The following is a 21,984-nucleotide window of genomic DNA, read 5'->3' on the forward strand; positions in this document are numbered from 1 at the left end:
ATGGTTCTCTTTCATTTGACATTTTATATTTTTTAGAAATGTATCTTTCGCATCTAGTTTTTCAGTACATTAGACTTTTTATAACATTTTTATAATTCTGAAATCTTTATTGTGCTTTTATTATATTTTATTTGCTTGTAATTTTAGTAAATAATTTTTTCTAAATAGCATTTTATTGCACAAAGAACTATTGATCCTAGGTCATTGATTTCCATCTTTATTATTTTTTTAATTTATTTTTTCTTATTTTCTGATGAATGCATTTAACACTACATATTTCCTACCTACTGGTCTAACTACATCTCATGTATTCTGAAATGCAGGGATCTTATTATGATTTGATTGGAAGATTTTTTTTAAATTTCCTTTTAATCAGGGGGATACAGCAATACATTGTTTTATTTCTAAATATTTGGAACTATACTTCTGGTATCTTTTTAAAATTAATTTTAAGGTTTCTTATTTTGCTTTCTGTTGCTTTACAATTGACTCCATGTGACCATTACACATATTTTTATAATTATTCCTTATTTTTTACTTGCTAGGGGAAAAGGTCTGTTGGATATGGAGTTCTACATATATCTAAAAGCTTGAATTTTTTATTGTAATGTTCAGTTTCTAGTTGTCCTTTTTTTTTAATATTTAATCTCACATCTCTAAGTTCCTGAGAAGGTTGTATAACCTGACCACATTGATTATGACTCTTATTTCTCCTTATAAGCCCATTAGTTCTTTCTTTATACACTTTGAGGTTTGTATTTCCAATGGTCACATTTCTTACTCTCTTATTCCTTTTATCAATATATAATGCCTTCTTTGTTTATCACAATATTTTTGAGTTGAATTCTGTCTTGCCGTATATTATGATTACTTCATCAGTTTAACACTGCTTGGTTAGTTTAAAATAAATGCACTATGCCATTAAAATTTTTCTGTGGTGTGATCTTCCATTTTAGTTATTTCCTCTTTGACACTTGTCAGTATTTCTTAGTCAGCTTTCCACTTTGATATATGTAAGTAATGTCATCATTTTTAAAAGACTCCATAGTATGGAGGTACCACAATTTAGGTAATCATTTTTCTAAAATTGAGCTTTTAAATGGTTCCAAAATTTGCTATTTAAAAAATATGCTACAATCAATTTCCTTCATGGACATCTGCAGATATGTGTAAAATTTTCTATAAATTCAATTGCTCATATAACACATAATAATAAATTCTGATAGATTTTGCTAAATCAAAAAATGGAATCTAATTATTGTTTTAATTGGCATGTCCTTGATATCTACTAAGTGTTATAATTCATTTATTTTTGTATTTACTCTTTGTATATTTTTATGATTTTTATTTATATATACTGTCCATTTTTAATTCTTAAAATTTTATCTTTTCTTATTTATCTGTAGTAGCTCTTTATAAATCACGGTTATTTTTTCTCCATCATTATATATATTACAAATACTTCTACTTTCCTAAGAATAATTTTACCACATAATTTTTATTATTTTGTGTGTGGTCAAACTTGTTAAAAACTTCTTTATAAGGATTGAGAAGATTATTACTAATAAAATAATTCTATATTTTGTTTCAATAAATATATGGGGTTTTTACATTTAAATGATCCTATAATTTATAATTTGAATAATGTGTTAGGTAAGAATTTTCATCTCAAATGGATAAAAGTCCCAAAACAATTGTTGAAAATTTCATTTTATCTCCATGGATTTGAAGTGTCCCTGCCATCATGTATAAATTAATATAAAGTTAAGAAGGCTTTTCTGTACTTACTTTATTGTGATCCTGTGTTCCAACACTCAATTATTTTAACATTAGAATATGTTTTATTAACTGTGAAACAACTTTCCCCATTGAAATTTTACAACATTTTCTTGGACTGTATTAAGTGTTTGCTCTTCCAGATAAAATTATGATGCTGAATATTTCATGTTTGTTCCCTTCAGATACACTTTCTAACTTCCCTACTCTGTTGGCTTGTTGTTGAATTTAACCAATGGCAGCCAAAGTAAGAAGATTATAAGAGAGAAATTTTGACGTACTAATTTCCCCCATGCCATTTTGACAGATCACTGTGTCGCAGAGGCTGAACACCTGTACCAAAGACCCCAGCTGCTACAGGAAAGCCTATGGCTACAATGCGTAGTCAGATTCTGATAATTTCCCCTTCCCTTTCCCCATTAGACTTAGACTTTGTAATGGTTTCCTACTATTGCATGCCCCTGGGTGCTTCACCATCTTCTATTACTTTCCCTTAAAAACTTACCCTCACTCTTGTAAGTAATCCATTCCTTAAGCTGTCTTCCATCATTCCCACGTAATACGTGATTTACTGCCAGAATCCCAGCTGACTCAAGTCCCATAGAGTATCCTGTCAAGGTTTTCATTTCCGTTCTATTCAATTCATATTAATGTAGGTGGAATGACACATGTATCATATTCCAATCTAATTTCTGTTTTCCAAGTCTTTTTAATACCGTTTTCCAAAGTTATATAGTTTGCCTCATAAGGGGTTTGCATTTTTCTTGCTTAGTTCGTTTCTGGACATGTAAAATTTTTATATTTTAAGTGACGTTTCCCATTATTTTGTATAGTTATTGTTTCTTGTATGAATTCTGATTTGCTGACTTTAATAATGAAACTGACTCTTGTTGATGTAGTAAAAGAGATAGTTTTGTGGAAATGAGTGACATTTAGCCCAAAGTCAATTATATTTATGGTGCCACAGTCAGAATAGATCAAGCTTCATAATTGCCATAATTAGGATTTTTATTCCATGGAGAAAAGTAGTAGCAAGTACATTTGGGTCAGATGCCAGATCCACAGAGGCTTTCCTTCTGTGCAGGAGGAGTTGATCACCAAAGGAGAATTTAGGTGACATTACCCATGACTGACTATGTGGTAAGCAAAAAGACACCTTTAAAAGGAAACATTTCAAATAACGTAAGAAATCCATGAGTATCATCTTCCAAACATCTCTCTGACTCGCTGATATCACCTTTCCTTGTTCTTAGCACAGTGATAAGTCCTGAGCACACATATGTATGGATGGCTTGTGAAATACATAGACAGGTGTATATATTTCATTTCAGTGGGATGCTGGGTGTTAGGACAAGTAAGCAATCGTGTTTAGCCTGACATCTGGAATCAAATTTCATTTTCAGTTGAAATGGCAAAATGACTTACCTTGCAGATTTCGTTAAAGGACCAAAGAGATAATGCACATTAATCTTCAAGAGATACTACTTTGCAAATAGTATTAAGTTAATAGAAGAAAAATATTTTCATATTTATGTAGAAAAAGAAAAATTTCTTAGTTTTCACCTGATAATAATGTATTTTAATCATAAATTATAGTTAATCATGATAATTGTCCATTTAACAAGGATATGCTGATTAGCTACTTCATTCTGACACTACCTAACCATCTACCTTGATTTCAGTTCAATTACTTAAGTAGCATTATTTCAGAGATGAATAATCACATAATAAATGGACTTGCCCAAGAAAGTATATAAATAGTATGATGCATTTATCATCTGCACCTTGCACACATTGCAATCACATTTATTCATTATTTGAAATAACGATTTACCTCATTAATTTCATAATAATTAATTTTGATTCAATATATATTCCACTTGGTATATTTCAATATAATCTGAACCAGTGTAGATAAGCTGTCTGAGTGAAAATATTTATTTTATTACATGTCTTCAGAAAACTGGTTGTTTACCCTCAAATTAGTTCAATCACTCTATATAATATTTAGGCAAAAGCACATTTCAGCACATCTACTGATGACCTCGCTTTGCTTTTGCACACAGTACTCTGACAGGAATAAAGTGTGAAATTGTTTTTAACATTTCAATATTTTTTTCATAATAACTTTAAAAAGACATGATATATCCTATTTCTATTTTTAAAAGTAAATTACTGATGCTTTTTTGGTTTTGGCTTTTTTTTTCTTATTGAAGAATAGTTGATTTACAATGTTATGTTAGCTTCAGGTGAACCGCAAAGTGATGGAGTTTTCTTTTTTCAGATTCTTTCCCATTACAGATTATTACAAGATACTGAATATAGTTCCCTGTGCCATCCAGTAGGTCTTTCTTTATCTATTTTATAAGTAGAAGTGTGTACATGTTACACTCAGAAATATTCATGCTTTTGCCATTAGATTTTTTTAACTTTCTACATTAATCCTTTTTTATAATATTATTTGTTGTTGATTATTCTAAAACTGGTGCTTTCCTGTTAATATCATGATTTTCACATGTTGAACAACTCAATATAAATTGTATACCTATAGTTTCTTCTTATTGTTCTTGCTATTTTTAACTTAATAACCAATCCATTTTAAATAATGTTTGCCACATGATGTCTGGCTAAATAGCTAACTTGAAACTTTCTCACAGGTGTACAGATTATTTTCTAATACTTTTTTATTTTTAAGATAATACTAGCCTTTTCCCACTGATGCAAGATTCTCCCTCTGTTATATATTATACATCATTCTAGTGCACAGTAGGGTCTTTCATAAACTAACACTGTAATAAAAATCTAAGCCAAGAGTACGAAGAAGTTGTTAGAGCTTTTATAAGAATTAACCTTCAGCGTGTTTCAAGAATGATGTAATATTTTAGACCTGTTGATGAAATTGCTCTGATTCTAAGAATTTTTCATAAGGAAATAATCTGGTAAACAGTTAAGTATTTATGCATAAGTACTCAAAACTGTGCATGTAAGATATTTTATTCAACTTAAATGATGATAAGTAGGGAAATATTTAAATACATTATGATAATTCATAGAATATATTGTGTTTCTTCTAATATTCATAACTTTTCAAACTGCCATTGATATGGAATATACTAATTTTATAATGGCCAGTAGAAATGAGTTCCATTAACTCTTTAATATTCGACCCTGGTTAAAAATATACAAAAGGTGTTTGCTTCTGAATTAAAACATGGAAAGATATAAGAAAAGGTTAACTGTCGATGTCTATAAGTGTATAATTATAAGTTACCTGTGCTTTATTATCTTCTTTTTTCCAAAAATGTATACATAGCTTATATATTATTTTTATAATCATGTTTAAGAAAATATTTTCTAAAATAATTTTAGAACTGACTTCTAATATGATCTCTGAGAGAGGTATACTATAATTACAGAATAAAAATCAATTAGTTTTGAGCAAGATAATAAGCCCAAGACCCTCCTTCCCCTCACAGAGACAGTGATTCAACAACAATCCATGGACCAATTCCAGTTGTGAGAAATCCAGAAACCAATTAAGAGACTCATACTCCAGGTGAGCAAAAAAACAGCTGCATCAAAGCTGGTGAAAACTTCCTGGCACCCTCTTGTCATAGTCTCTCCCCCCAGCACATCTCCGTATGAGCAGGAGAAAACTCCCAGCTTTAGATTTCTCCCTGGGGATGGGAAAGAGAAGGCTGGGCTGTCTCTTCCATGCTCTGAGGAACTGGATTCTGCCTTGTCTCTGGGAGAGCTGATAAGACCCAGCATACTCTATCTAGATGCGTGGGGGCCACTGAGAACAAATAAGATCTGAGTAGCATTATGCTTCTCCATAACATCCATGGTATGGAAGACAAAGTCCAGAACAGCTCGGTGGCCTCTCCCTCGGGGGAAAAAGCAGAGCGATGCATATATCCAAAGTTCTGGCTTTTCAGTGGGCTGCCTGATGGATTGGCTTCTGCCTCAACTTTCTCAAATCACGGATGGTACCTGGCATACTCTAGCTGTGAGGGATCTTTTGAGAACAAAAAAGAACTCGGTGGCATGTAGATGCTTCAGAAGACCCGTGGTATAGCACACAGACAGCAGAGAGGACAAGAGATTATACATTCGTGGGGAAAAAATAAAGGCAAATTCTTCTAATTAGGAATCTACACACACAAATCCAGAGATGACATACCCACAGAAAAGGTTCGAGAGGCGCCCAGCTTCTCTAGCTGGACTGACTGCTGAAGGTACAAACAGAAACCATAAAGGCTGCGAGAGGCGGATGCTTTTTCAAAAATGCGATGAACACCAAGTTACAAAAACACGAAGACACATGACAAAGTGACTCAATCAAAGGAACAAAATCTCTCTCCATAAAAAAGCCTAAGAAAATGAAAGTATATGAATCACTTGACAGAAAATTCAAAATAACCTTCATAAATATGTTCAACAAGGAGAAAGTGTGGAATAGGAAGCCTCAAGTCCTCCTTACCCCTGAGAGACACAGAATTAGCATTTCATGGACTAATTAATTTCCTTTGTGAGAAATCCGCAAACCAGTTAAGAAGTTCCTGTACCCCAGTGAAGCACAAGCCAATCACATAAAACCTGGTAGGAAAATTCATGGCAGATGCTTGCGCGAGGCCCTCCCTCCGCGAGTCACGACGTGGCATGATGGAGACGAAATCCCCAACTTTCAGCTTTGCTCTGGGTAGGGAAAGGAATGCAACATACAAACAATGTTTTGATTTTTTTTTTAAAGGACTGCCCAGGGAACTGAGTTCTGTCTTGTCTGAATCTAAGCTCTGACAGGAATCTGGTACCTGGTTGCGACCCCCTGAGAACAGATTCTCAATGCATACCAGAACCTACAGTACCACAGACAGACACTAGATGGCAATCCTGATTAGAACTTGGCAACCTCTTCAACAAGATTAGACACCTGAGACCACTGAGAACACATCCCCAGATCTCTAGATGCAAGATGTCTAGAATATCCAGCTGGGCTGATTGGAAAAGGTCCTCTCTAGGTAGAACCGTGCCATGAAGACTGGGAGAAGTAGTTGATTTTTCAAATTCCAAAGTCCCAACAGAAGATAATAAGACATACGAAAGATAGGAAAATGTAGGCCAGTCAAAAGAATAAGTTAAATCATAAGAGAATGACCCTAAAGAAATGGAGATATATGAATTACTCGACAAAGAATTTAAGATAACCATCACAGAGACGTTGAACAAATTGAAAAATAGCACAGTGAAATCAGGAAAATGATGCATGAATAAAATGAGAATATCAACAGAGATAGAAACTATGGAAAAGAACCAAACAGACATTCTGGAAATTCTGGAATTGAAGAATAAGATAATTCAATTGAAAAGTCCTCTAGAGGGACTATGCAGCCCTTGAACAGACCAAAAGAAGAAAGAATCAGCAATCTTGAAGATAGGACTTTAAAAATTACTGAGGCACAGGAGAAAAAAAAAAAAAGGAGGACAGGAAGAAAGAATAAGAAAAATGAAGAAAACGAAGAAGGCCTAAGGGACTTGTGGGACAGCATCACATATAACCACATGCACATTACAGAAGTCACAGGAGGAGAAGGAAAAGGAGCTTAGTAGGCAGAGAATCTATTTGAAGAAAAAAGGGGCTAAAAAATTTCTCAAAATTAATTAAAACAATGGACATCCAAATTCAAGAAGCTCAATTCACTCCAACTAGGATAAATCTAAGAACACTTACACAAAGACAGAATGAAACTGTTAAAAGTCACAGAGTTTTGAAAACAGCAAAGAAAAGTAACTAATCACATATTCAACAGCTCTAGAGATCGGCTGAGCAACATTATGCTTACAGTTACAAATACAGTATACTACAAATGCTGTATAGGTCTCACATTCTGTGTTTCTTATGCAATTAAAAATATAAATGAAATTTTAATATTTAACCTCTGGGTTACTAATAGTTTTTTTTTATTTTTCCCTATCAAAATATACCCTGAGTAACAGACACAAGCACACATAATTTCCTATGAACAAAAATGTCCCAATTGTTTGAGATCTTGTTAATCAGTCATTACCTAAGGGAGATGGCATGTAATGTTAAGTTTTGACAAAATAATTTTTATCTGCTGAAACTCCAAAATTATGATGACATAAGATGGGTTTACAGAGACAACTGAAAAATAGTCTCAGAAATATTTTAGTCAAATTTCTAGAGGTATTGAAAATATGTTTTTTCCCCTAAGATTGAAAAGTTGATCTCATTGTCCTTTCTATCTAAAAATGCAACTGTAAAAGCAAAAGTAACCAGTTAAATTATTTAATTTAATTAAATGATTAGCTTCCACTCCTAACATAAACAAATACTATTAATCAAGCTCTTTAAAAAGCTTGAAATACAGTTAACTTGATAAGGCAAAACATGAAAAGTAAAGCAAATATAAGAGAGTTAAATGTTACTGGATTCCAAATTAATTTTACATTTGTTTTTCTCTTTTGGAGTTAAAAGAACATCTATATGGTGTCACATATACAAAATGCAAGCAGCATTCAATATTTTTTGTTCACCTCATGTGAAATCTGGACTTGATTTGGAATGTGTCATTATTCTAAGAAACTTTCAAGCTAGAGGACATAGTTTTTTTTAATTTTATTCAGATCATTTTTAAATTTTGCAGGTACTCAAAAAGAGAAAGGAAATTAAAAAAAACTGAAAGGGTATCAAAATAAATTACACAGAGTCATACAAATTACCTTTTTCACCTATTTCAGTATATAATGCAAACATGTATAATCTACACAGAATCTCTTTTTCCTGATTGGTTGATTCAGAGTCTATTATTTTCAATTTTCACTGTTAATTTCTTTCCCACAGAGCAATGTTATTTTGTAATTAATACTTGTTAATTAAAGTAGAAAGAATTAAATTAAGATATAATTATGTAAATTCTCTGTAGCTCAATATATTATTTATCTATTAAGAGAAAGTACACTTTCCCTTTCTGAGTTACAAAATTCCTGAATTACAAATTCTGGTAATGGTTTTGTTCTTATCTTTTTGCTAGGTAGGGCTTTTCCAATGATATAAAATTATTTTATGTTTGTTCATGTATTATTCCTCATATGAAGTATATAGAGATTATTTTATTTATAAGTACACCCTTCTGATCTCTACATACTTGAGATAAAATTCTACACATATTGTCAATGGAGAAGAGTTCTGCATTCTTTACCTTTTGATTTCATTACTACAATAAGCAAGACATTTAGAACAATGTGAAAGACACCTCATAGGAACATGAGATCCATCACTTTTTATTGAGCCCTGGCTTTGTGGTTCACACTTGTTGATTTTCAAACTGGCTCCCTCACATGGAGGGCAGGAAGTGACCAAAGAAGAGAGTCAGGCCACTCCAGATGGATAGGCTACAGTTTAAACAAGCAAGGCGTCTTACTTACAAGGCTTGTCTTGGGTGGCCACAAGATAGGCAAATCTCTTCACCCATCCACCAGAATCTTAAAAGTTTAGATGCCTTAACTGGCTTTACTCATGTCCTACATCCAGATAACCTTAACAGCATCTTATTCTCTCAAAGCTATACCCTTGAAACAGCACCTACTGAGGGAATGGTAGGCAGAGTGTACGTTCCAAGGACAAGTGAGAGGGTGAGGAACCTCCAACTGCCCAGGTGCAGCTCCAGGGTCAACTGATGGTCACACCCTCTTGACTGCCTCCTCCAACAACAATGGCCGTCTCCACTTCCAAATCAGACACTCATTTATTACTGCTATTGTCCGTCCTCCTCTGCCCCCGCAGCCCTGACACTACTCTCTTGGAGGTAATTAGTGATGTTGTAAATGGGATATAAATGCTACTTTTATCCATCAATATCCTTCATGTTCCTCATGTATTGGGGGGTGGGGGGGTCAACTCTACCTGATAGCCTCTCCTCCTTTGATATATACTAGCCCTGAATCATATACATACTATTGTACACATACTTGTTTACCTTTATGACCTTAGAATTTGGTTTACGCTTTTAATTGTTTAAAAATGCTTTGCTCCAAGATTCTTTCATTACCTGTGTTCTTCTCTTCCTAAACTATAAACCTTGGCCCTCTCAGAACACTCACAGGTTTGGTTGTCTGTCAGTCTTTTATGAAATGAAGGGCAACGATGCTACTTTCAAAAGAGCAGAGGTATGCTAAGGTGTGGTTGAGCCACTTAGCATGACCATCTGCCTTTGTTTCCCTGAAAGTTGACTAAGTCTCTGACATCAAGCTGGCAAAATAGATATTTCTGGGATTGTCTCAATTTTAGATGATTGATTTCAGGTTTCTAAACCTCTCTCTCTCTCTTTCTTTCTTGCTCTGCCCTCTTCTTCCACATTCCTCAGAGAGTATCTCCAGTCTCTGAGGGAAAGGATAATGAGGATACTCAGATGTGAGAAAACTACCCACGCCTGGGAAAATAATTAGAGAGAGCAATCTCTGATGTGGATGAAGGGCTGCGAATATTTTTTCTTCCTATCGACTAAAGTATAAGCCCTTGATGGGGCATCAAGTAGAATATGCAGTAGGTGAGGGGGAAATTAGACCTAAGCTAAAACTTAAGAAGATTAAAAACAAGATATGAAAATGTCAAACTGTTGTCAAGTACTGAAGAGGGTCCCTGAACAAAAGCTCAAGGAAATTTAGAGAAATAAAAAGATATCCTTCACCCAACAAAGTAAAATTTAGAATGTTTGGAATTCAATGTAAAATTACAAAGCATGTGTGTAAAAAATGTGTATGTATCTCATAATAAAAGGAAAAAAATTAATTGAAAGCATATCAGAAATGATGTGCATGAAAGAATAAGAAGACAATGACATTAAAACTCTTATCATATATACATCCTATAAGCTAGTGAAAAGAATGAGCATTTTAAGTAGAAATATGGACAATATAAAAAAGATCCAATTTCTAGAGGTGAGAACTAAGATGTCTGATATAAAAAAATTTAGTAGATAAAATTTATAGGTTAGACACTGCTAACAAAATGATTAGTGACCTTGAAGACATGACAATAGAAAATTATCCAAAATGAAACACAGAAAAAACAAAAATAAAACAGACACATACACAAGAACAGAACATACGGAGACATGGGGTAAGTTTAATTGGTCTAAAACACATGTGATTTGCATATCCAAAAGGCAGGGAGTGAGCATTTGAAAAAACAATATCCAAAAATATTTCATATTTAATTAAAACTAATATTCCACCCAATAATAGGAAAATACACATTTTTCACAAGTACACATGGAACACTTACCATATAGACAATATTCTGGGCCATAAAAAAGTCTCAATAAACTTAAAGGGATTCAAGTCACACCAAATGTGTTCTTGGAACAAAAACAGAATTAAATTTAAAATCATTAAGTGGTAAAATCCCAACAAAAGACCTTGAAACTTAATAATACATTTCCAGATAGACAACAGGTAATGGAGAAATCAAAAGAAAAATTAGAAAGAATTGTGAACGGGATGAAAACAAAGAAAGCAAGGCATCAAAATTTGCATCTACATCTAAAGCAGTACCTAGAGGGGTAGCATTAAATGATTACATTAAAAAAAGAAGAAATATTTCAAATCAACAACCTCAGCTTCTGGCATGAAGATACTAAAAGAGTGAATTAAACCCAAAATGCACACAAGAAAAGAACTAATAAAGATGGGAGTAAAAATCATTGAAAGAGAAAACAGAAAAGCAACAGAGAAAAATCAGTGAAAACCTAAGCTAGTTCTTTGAGATCAATAAAACTGAGACAGCTCTAGCTAGACAGATCACACACACAAAAATTCTCAAAACAGCCCTCTGATATAAGTATCATTATTATCCCTACTTTACAAAGGAGAAAAATAAGGCACAGGGAAGTCATGTGATTTGCTCAAGGCTTTACAAATAGAAAGTTGTACAATCAGACTTCAACCTCAAACGATCTCTCTCCTCCAGCCATGCTGTGAAATATATATTGTATACTTAGGCATGGATATGATACAGTACATAATGATACACAACTAAAATCAACCTCTACCCACACTCTGGCACTTTATAAGTTTTTGGCTAACTGTCTTGGATATCTTTATACATTTGCATATATGATACACCTCATTGTTCATATGGGTGGAAGGCTCCCCACTCTATAAACATCCCATAATTTATCAGCCAACCATTTCTTGATGGATATTTGTTACCAATTGCAGAAAAAGTGCAATAAAAATTATTGTACATATGTCTTTGAATAAACAAGTGCTTGTTTACTGGTAGTGTATATTTTTAGAAATAAAAGTTTGATTGTATAGAGGTTGTGATTTTTAATAGATTTTTCCAAATTAGTCTTGAAATATGTTTTATCCACTGATATGCCTACTTAAAGTGCATGATTGTTTTCTAACTTCCTAAAGATTCCTTTTTATTAGTGAAATTTCAAATGTTTGTCAATGTGATTAGGTGGAAAACATTAATTAAATAAAATTGAATATTCAAAATGATGAGTGAAGCTGAATTATGCAGGCGATTTGTTCTTTATTGAGAACAGTCTTTCCACTCTCTTTTCATCTTTCTCTCTCTATCTCCATGCCCTCTTGAGATTTTAGAATTGATTGGTAAGAGCCATTTTATTTTTAAAATAATTTATTTCTCAACATTTTATCAGCCAGCAGTCTATATATCAATACTATACAGAACACTTTGCCCTGAGAATCCTCAATTTTTATTACTCTGAGACTAATGTTTCAATTTAAATATTTCAAAAAAGTATTATACCTTTTTCTTTTGTCATGTTTAAAAGGACTTCCCCCAATTTGACACAACATTGTAAAATGACTATAACTCAATTAAAAAATGTTAAAAAAAAAAGACCTTCCCCCCTCAATGGTTAGAAAATGAATTCATCAATCTTTTCTTATAGCAATGTTATATCATAGTTTACACAGAGGCTTTTAATCCACTTTTTGTCTCTGTTCACCACTTGTCCAACAATCACATATTTAATAAACTATCTTTTTCCTACTCTTTTGAAATAATACCTCTACACTGTACTAAATTGCCATATTTTTCTACTTTCTTAGTTTTTCAACTAATCTGCTTACCAAATAAAATATTTGATTTATATTACCTTCTGAGTATTTTAAAAGTATTTAAGTTTTTTGCTTGTTTATTTTTTGTAGCCATTAGTATCCACATAATCAACTTAGAAAAAAAATCTTACTGCCCTTTTTTATTAAGCTCACATTATGATAATAAACTTAATGAAAAAGACATCTTTGCAGTAATATGTTTTCCTATTCAAGAATAACTCAATTATTGTTTTATTTTATGTATCTTAATTGCATTTTATTGTTTTATACAATACCTTCCTATTTCTTAAGTTTATTTCTATATATTTGATATTTTTGGTTGCTATTATATACGTAACCTCTTCTTCATTTAAATTTTATAGGTAACATAAAATACATTTTAAATATTAATCTTGCAACTAGCCACCTCATTTAACACCATGTTTTCTAATGATTTTCTCATTGACTCTCCACAAATATTCAACTATACATATAATAATATAATGAATAAGTAATGATTTCAACTTACTTTTCAAATTCATACTTATTTACTTTACTGAAGACATTAGTAAGCTCATCAGTTTAATGAGAATGCTTCTAATATTTACTGTCAAGAATGTAGCAAACTTCTTTTTTGAGTCAAAACCTTTTATAATGTTATGGAAGTATTCATCTAGTCTTATTTTATTAGTAATGTGTGTCAAAATTTTCTCAAGTGGTTTTTAGCTGCCATGAAGATGAGATTATGGTTTTTCTCCCTTTATATTTTAGTGAAATATGCTAATATCATTTTAAAAAATGTTGAGCTAGTTCTCATTGAATTCTCAGAATGAACCAACTTTGTTTTGGTGTATTATTCTTTAAAGTGCTGTTAGATTATGTTTTCCAATATGATTTTGAGTTTTTACATTTATATTCATGTTTGATATCTCTAAATGTTTTTTTATATTATCTTTGTCAGTCTTAGTTGCCACATAGTACTGAATTTCAAAGAAAACATTCATCACCAGCTCCTTGAAATTTAATCAAATTAACTAATTTTAGACATATTAAAATATTCGTACTATTATTACGGTGTGTTTCTGGTACTCAGCAAGGATCTCTCCGATATTCTAAGAAAGGTTGCTATGGTCAGTCTCCAAAGAAAAACAGACAAAGCAAAAACAAGGGTTTGTACTAGAATATGCAAGACACAAAATGGAAGTTAACACTTCGTTTTTCTCCTCACGTATATTACTCAAATTATTTCTATTGCTGACGTATTTTCTCAAATGTCATTGTATAAGTAAAGTGACTAAACTGCTAAAATGTTAAATGTATGTAACTAATCTTTTTTCATACCTTTCCATTTATTTAACAATAAGTAATTTTTAAAACTTTTTTAATCTAGTAGAGAACAGCAGAACAAAATAGGAGGTATCAGAGCTCCCTGTGATAAACTAAAATATCATTTTCTTCTCAAAGATATCCAGATTATGCATGACACTGAATGAGCGGCTGAGGTAGTTTGTTAAGTGATGCTCTTGTGGTATCCATGTGTGAAAAACTATTTACAGCAGCTTCATGATTGAAAGGTTTTGTTCAAGTAATGAATGTTATATTTCCACTCTTTAAAACGGTCTTACATATTTGACAAATAACATGAATAAATAAAGGGCCAATGTACTTCTCAAGAATGACTACTTAAGCACACAAAATTGTTCTTTGTAAAATGCCTGAATAATTTTCGTCACATTTTCCCAACACATGTCATTTGTTTTTGAATAACAACACAAATTAGATTTATATTTTACATTCTATGGCAAATGATATCTCCAGATAAGTTCCAGCAATAGTTTCTGAAATAACATTTGTCAAGCAAATGTAAGTGGATAAATACTAACATAGAATGTGCAAAAAAAGAAGCAAACCTCTCCAGTTCAAGAACACTTTGTTGTATCTAAAATAGAGTCCAGTTACATGGTATTTTAATATAAAGCCTTCCCAATCTTTCTGAGTGAAGAATTGACTTTATGTCAAAATAAAAATGGCACTTTCTTTGTAAACATGGTGAAATTTTAAATAATAAAAATAATTCAAAAAACATAAAATGTCATTTGAGAAGTTTAAGCAGAATTGGTATCACATTTAAGCCTAAATTCATTTGAGTGCCCACAAGTTTCTTGAGCAAATATTAATTTCATAGCTGTAACTGTCTCCTAAAATCTCCTGTAAAATTTGCAAGCCTAAAGAGACCAGGAGAGAAATACAGGCCTTTGACGTGGCTGCCCCCTACTGATCTAAGATTTGCATTGTTTCAACAAAGGACTTCTATGGAGTTTTATTATTTAAACGTCTAAGTCTTCTAAAATGTTAGATGTAATAAACACAAGCAAATAACATTCTTTTTATTAAAGTCAGAAAATCAACATATGGGCTTAGAGGTAATTAACTACCCATGTAGCTGTCACTGCATGTAGAAATGCAAAAAAAAAAATGAAATAGGAAATAATAACACAATAGTCACAGGCAGACTGCCCCTAGCACAGTCTCATTTTTCTCTCTTTTTACAAGCCATGTAAATATCAACTATAGCTCATAGGACATGAAGATCTGCTCATTCCGTCATTAACTAATAGTTTGGGAAACCTTGAAAAGATGTTTTTTGGCCATCTAAAATGTATAACAATACCATTGATATAAATTCAGTAGTGCCAATATTTAAAGAGCTAAAACTAATCATGTGGTTACTGTCCTAAGAGAATACAGAACGTTGTGCATATGTAACTCACATGGAGTAGTGAGAAACAGTTAAAACAAAAGGACTGCGGCATTGGAGCAAGGTACCAATTTGTTAAAAAATTTATTATTATCTCATAGTATTAATATAGTGCCTTGAGGAGACAAAGTACGAGAGTAACTTGCATTTCAAAAACAGGGAATGTCTTCCAGGTACTGCTTAGTCCAAGAGATGATATAGATGAGAGAGACAGAGATAGAGATTTTTGCTTTGTTGAAACTATGGGAGCTTACAGTGCAAGAGTCATTCTAGAGATTCCAGAAAATTCCTGCAGGGGATTACATTTTGTGAAGTCATATGAAGGCAGCTGCAAATATATGAAGCAATATCACTAGAAACACTGCCTTGAGAAATTTGGAGGAAAATTTGTAATTCAAAGACCAAACCTAAGAACAGATAACTCTCTTTAGGTACCAGGAAATGACAGTTCTGGTTGGAGTTACAGTGGGATGCAAAAGCAGAAATAATTGGGGTCGTGAAGAGATAGAATCACAAAGAAGACACAGCACAGCTGAGCTCAAAAGGAGGCAGCCTTCTCACTAATTCAGCCCAAACACTTTAAAGAAGGTTATGTAATACCACACTCCCATATGGTTGAAGCATGTATTTTTGTTGTCTCAGCATCTCTGTAGAAACACACTCATCCCCTTCGGCAGTCCAAGTGGTTTGAGGCAGACTTCACCATTTTCCAGGGGCTGGGCTGTGATCCAGCTCCAGCTGAACAACAAATTCCATCCCCTGGCCAGAGTGAATTGTTCAGAGTGTACCTGAGACTCAAGCCCAGCCAATGAGTCATACCAGATTTTTCCTGGAACAATCAGGAAAAGAAACCTTTTCACAGGGATCATTGGCTGTGACAAAAATGTATACTGTAGCTATTTTTGCCATAATATGGGGACCTTGCCAGAGAAGAAAAGAACGTAAAACAAAACAGAATGAAGGACTAAAACAAATATTCCTAGTAAAATTAGCTCAGATCTTAGATCCAGCCATTTTTGAACTTCCCAGTTTTATATTCCAATAAACTATTTTTCGTTTATTCTATATATTTTTTCACTCTTGGTTCATTAAGTTTGATTTCTGAAATTAAAATGCAAAGATTTCTAATGAAATGTATTAAAGTTAGACTCCGTGAAGTCTTCCTGGAATATCCTTGCTAGGCTCTTATCACGTAAATTTTCAGCAGAAGTTTTCTTAACCAGACTCCATATAACATTGTGTGCCAAGCTAAATGACTCTGTAAAACATGGCACATGCCCTTGTCTCATTGACTACCTGCAAGTTGCACTTTAATAGCCTAATGTGCTATTTTTAATAAGTTTTATTCTTGACAGTAGTCAATTGTGTTTGTTCCAAATCCTGCTCATGTCCTTTGCATTTTTCACTGTAATAAAAAGTGTAATTAAAAGTAATTAATCAAATGCTGAACCAACAAATATTATGTGTGTGAGAGAGTTTGTGTTTCTGTGAAATCTAACAATGGCTCCATCAGAAAGACCTAACAGTTGTCAGTTGCAAAAGAAAATATCCCAGTTGGTTATAGGTAAGAGCCTGGGTAAAGCAAAACAAAATTTAATCTCTGCAAGTGATTTTATTTCTTCTTCTCCTTAAATGAATTAATAGTAGAATTTATGGGTGTGTAACTGAGCAGGACCCTACTGTCATCAGTGGCCATCTGATATCTGCTATGGTGTTTGTAACTGTCTAATTGTCTAACGGTTTAAAGTGTTTTTCTCATGGTTTTGCTGACCAGGATTAGTCTGGAGAGGAGGGTAGCTTGGGTAGTCCACCCAACCCCCTACCCCATGGTGCTGCGTGCAGGGATCTTGCTCAGTGCCCTGCTTTTGCCCCCAGTGCCCTCCTCTTGAACTTGAACTAAGAAACAGCAGTTGGGTGTTTTGTGCATAACTTGCCCCAATTGAGCATGTCTGCAGTTGTTTTTGACCTTTTAATGGTTTCCTTGTATCCTGTTGTTCTAAGCATGCAGCAGGAGATCCCAGGCCTCAGCCTGCTTAAAAGGCTAAAAGCATTTATCAACCTGACTTTAAACTGCACAAGTTTTCCTCTGGAGCTCTTTCCACAGAGCCCCTTCTTATGCATCCTTTGTTCTAAGTACAAGAATATTAAGAGAGTCCTAAACCTGGAGGTGAACTTCGTACCCAGTAGAGGGAAGGGAACCATTGCATCTGCAGAAACAAGGACATCATTGCAGCAATTTGTTACCCTCTATGTGATCTCTATGGAAACTAGCCCCACCCCTTGAACTCTTGAACTTTTACTACACAACCCCATGCCTTCTCTCCCTGGAAGGCTTGCAGTCTTAAGAGGCATTAGCCCACCATGACATCCTTTGCCTGGAAAAGAAATAAAGCTGCCTTTTCTGCTTCATCCAAAACTGTCCTTGAGTCTAATTCAGTAAGTGCGGTACAGAGCATATGTTTTAGCAAAGGGTGTACAAAAAATACAGATCTCTAATGTGGATCCATACTCAAAAGGGACTTCTCCCTCCATCAAAACATGAGAAATATACAATATGTGTTAAATATTTGAAATAAAATAAAAGGCTTAAGCTACCAATAAGTTATTTTATATGATTCTCTGATTTTGTTTCAGTCAAACTATCACTCACTGATCCTGACATACCAGGACATCTGTAAATTTTTAGCCTCTTAGAAGTTAACGTGTCTAGCTTTCAATTGAAGAATATGTAACTGTAGATATTTCTTTAGTTCTTTAATGTGGATTCTAAACTCAGTGAAGACAGGTACTACTTCTGATGACTCTACAGAGTTCTGGGTTTTAGACATACTTACTGATTGAGATATGATTCATTTTCATTACAATATTCTTTATGTCTGGTCACGTATATATTCATGCACACAGAAATAAATGTTTTATAAAAATGTTTCCATTCTTGAGAGTAGTATTAATAAAATTAATCCATAAATATCTTAAAATATTTTATAACATAAAAAGTATAATTATACTGATCTTTTGATGCACACCTGTAGTTTTTAAACTGCAAATTATGCTGATGTGTGGATGACTGATTTACATTCGTTCTCCACATAGCAACATTCATCTAGTTAAATTAGGTGTCCAAGGGGCTAAGAAAACTTGTTTCACTTCCATTTGTTTTCTTCTAGTTTTATCGAGATGTATAATTGACACACAGCACTGTGTAAGTTTCCGGTTACAGCATAATGATTTGACTTGCATACATCATGAAGTGATTATCACAGTAAGTTTAGTGAACCTCCTTCATCTCATGTAGATACAATATTAAAGAAATAGAAACAAAAAAATTTTTCTTGTAATGAGATTTTTAGGATTCACACTTAACAACTTTTAGTGTTAATTATATTTACGTGTCATATAGTACATCACATCCCTAGTACTTATTTCTTATACCTGGAAGTTTGTACGTTTTGATTGCCTTCATCCAGGTCTCCCTCCCCCAACCCCCACCTCGGGTAACCACAGATCTTACGTCTTTTTCAATTAGCTTATTTCTCTGTTTCTTTTAGCGTTATAATTGGCCTACAACATTATTAGTTCCTGTTACACAACATAGTGATTCGATATTTCCATACATTTCAAAACAATCACCATGACGTCTAGTTACAATATGTCACCACATAAAGATACGACATAGTTATTTACTATATCCTCTACACTGTACATTTCATACACAAGATATTTATTTTGCAACCAGAATTTTGTAACTTTTAATCTCCCTCACCTATTTCTTCAACTATTTTTTTCTCACTTTTTTCTCCATATTTCCAGCCCTAGTTGCAATGCCAACCCAAGACCAGGACTATGGTGCTGGGATGTTACATGTACAAGGAGAAAAGGTGTGAGGGCTGGAAGGCTACTGGCACTTGGCTACAGGGGTTGGTGTGGCTGAAATCCAGCTCACTATCCCCATCACCATGCTGCATGCCCTGGTACAGGGCTGCATCTGCCAAGAGAAAGATGTGCCTGTTTCTAGTTTACACAGAGGTGACATATGGTCTGATGCAATTTCCATAACTACTCCTCACTCTGTCTTATATTTAGACTGAGTCTTCTGTCCTCATTCTGTTCTCAAACAAGCCAGGCACCCAATAATCTTTACCAAATGTACACTCTAAACTCAGTTCATGGTTTTCTGGGTGAAATATTTGAGTCTAATTCAGGATCGTGTGTACCCAAAGACTTAATAGTTGTCTTTACGCTACTCTGTAACATCTAAGTGAAAAAAGGAAGGGGATAGTATGCTATGAGGACCTTTTTAACCATATGTCTATTTCCCACTGTTTATTATAGCAATAAAATTTCTTAGAACATCAAACAATTTGGTGTTTCCTTCTGAAAGAGAAAACAGGGTACATTCTATAAATTGTGTGTGATCTAAGAAGAGCATGGGGACTAGGAAAGTCTGGCCGGGAGCAGATGCAGAGTTGTAAATATGGAAATTGATGAAGGAAGGTTAATCCCCAAAGTGCACAATGGCAAATAAGTGGATTGATAGAGACTTTATGACAAAAAAAAATTAAACTCCAGATTTTGCATTGCCTGGAGTCTTGACACGCCTACCTCTGCTGAACGCATAGACAGTTGCTTTGACTTCTTCAAATACCAGAACACCTTTTGGAGAAATAACATAATACAATAGAAAAAGGATTAATTTTCTCATTAGTGCATTCTGGATTTCAAATATGATGTTTACTAAAAGTCTGGCCTTGGAAAAATAAATTTTTGAGCTTTAGTTTTCCTTAATATCAGTTTTCCTTAGTATAGTATCCCTTTATTAATATAAAATGAATATACCTGACTGATAAAGGGTTTTGAGAAGTAAATGAGATAATATGTGTAAAAGTAACTACAAAGTTGCTGACATCGAGTCCAATAAATGTTCATTTTTCCTTAGTCAGTTGGATTCCCTGTCTCAGCAGAGTGAAGTAACCAAATTAAATTTGAAACTAACGGAATAATCGTTTATGTTGTTCAATCGGTCAGGGTGGAAGTGGTGGTGGAGTGAGGGCTATCCTCATTTTCAGAAGAAATGAATATTTTTCAAGTCCTCCATCATACTATGGAGTAACATGATTTAATAAGGTTTTGTGTATTGTCCTAGGAACCTAAGTAGCTAATACTGCTTTCTTGGTGGTGTGGAAGGGAAAGCTAGGTCTTAATTGCAAATATATATGTCTATATACTAGCTTTGTGGAATATCATATTAGTTTTATCACAAAAAGTATAGCAATGCAGTTATAATCTCAATAGTAAAATTCAGATTTATAAAGCTATTTGAATATTCTTTTCTCAAATAAATTGTTATAGGATGTCTTTCAGTAATAAGTTCCCTGATGCATAAAGAATACAATTTCACTTGTACAAGTTTTGCATTAATAATTTTAGAATTATTATAAATATCATTTTATCAGGTCCATTAACATCTACAGAGATAAAGTTTTGTGGAATCTCAATAGATCTGTTTATTAGTATAATATAGTCCATTTTAAAATGAAATACAAGTATTACATGTAAATCTGTTTTCATTTTCCTGAGATATTCTTAGCTTCTCCACACACATGCGCGTGCGCACGCACACGCACACACACAGACTCTCTCTCTCTCTCTCTCTCCCTCTCTCTCATTCATCTGTAAGGTGTGATTCCAGAGAAAGAATTTAGGACATCCAAATGTCAGAGTAAGGAAAACAAACTTAAACATGGTTTATGTTCTTAGTTATAGTCACTTTTTAGGAGATAGTCATTATAATGATTTATAAGATCTTCAAAAAAGAAGCCATATAGTTTATTTTTACTGTCAGTAGTTTTAAAAATGCAGTTCTGTAAAGCTGTGACACCAATATTTTTGCCTCTTTTTTTATGTTTTGCAATATCAGGGAAAGTATTGCATGTTCTAAATCTGTGCTGTCCAATAGGGAGCCACTAGTCATGTGCACCTGCTGAGAACTGGATTGCAGCTACGTCAAACAGAGATACGCTGGAAGTACAAAATGCATGATGGATGTTGAAGATTTAAGATGAACATTTATTACAAATAAAGTGATGCAACATAGCTAATAATTTTATGTTGACTGCCTACTGAAATTAGATATATTGAGTTTAAAATGCAGTATTCATGGTTTTGCTCTCCATGGTTTCAGTGACTTGTGGTCAACTATGGTCTAAAAATATTAAATGGAAAATTACAGAAATAATCAATTCCTAAGTTTTAAATTGCATTTTGTTCTGAGTGATGTGAACACTCAGAACAGTAGTGATGAAATCTCACACTGCCCTGCTCTGTCCAGCCCAGGGTATGACTCACTCCTTTGT

At 33.5% G+C, this 21,984-nt stretch overlaps 1 protein-coding gene across 8 annotated transcripts in view; it reads right to left on the reverse strand.

Annotated features, from left to right (window-relative positions):
- Positions 1-21,984, reverse strand: part of CNBD1 (cyclic nucleotide binding domain containing 1) — a 299,007-nt gene that overhangs the window by 94,660 nt on the left and 182,363 nt on the right. For 7 of the 8 annotated variants that reach the window (XR_012065401.1, XM_072951719.1, XM_072951718.1 and 4 more), the window contains exon 9: positions 20,234-20,284. The exons of the other annotated variant lie outside the window; for it this stretch is intronic. Coding sequence is in view for 6 of the 7 variants with exons in the window: in XM_072951719.1 (XP_072807820.1) it covers positions 20,234-20,284 (51 nt within the window). In the remaining variant the exon portion in view is untranslated. The remainder of the gene's footprint in view (positions 1-20,233; positions 20,285-21,984) is intronic. 8 annotated transcript variants of the gene reach the window in all.

This window comes from Vicugna pacos, chromosome 29 (assembly GCF_048564905.1).
Source record: "Vicugna pacos chromosome 29, VicPac4, whole genome shotgun sequence".
Taxonomy (NCBI): Eukaryota; Metazoa; Chordata; class Mammalia; order Artiodactyla; family Camelidae; genus Vicugna; species Vicugna pacos.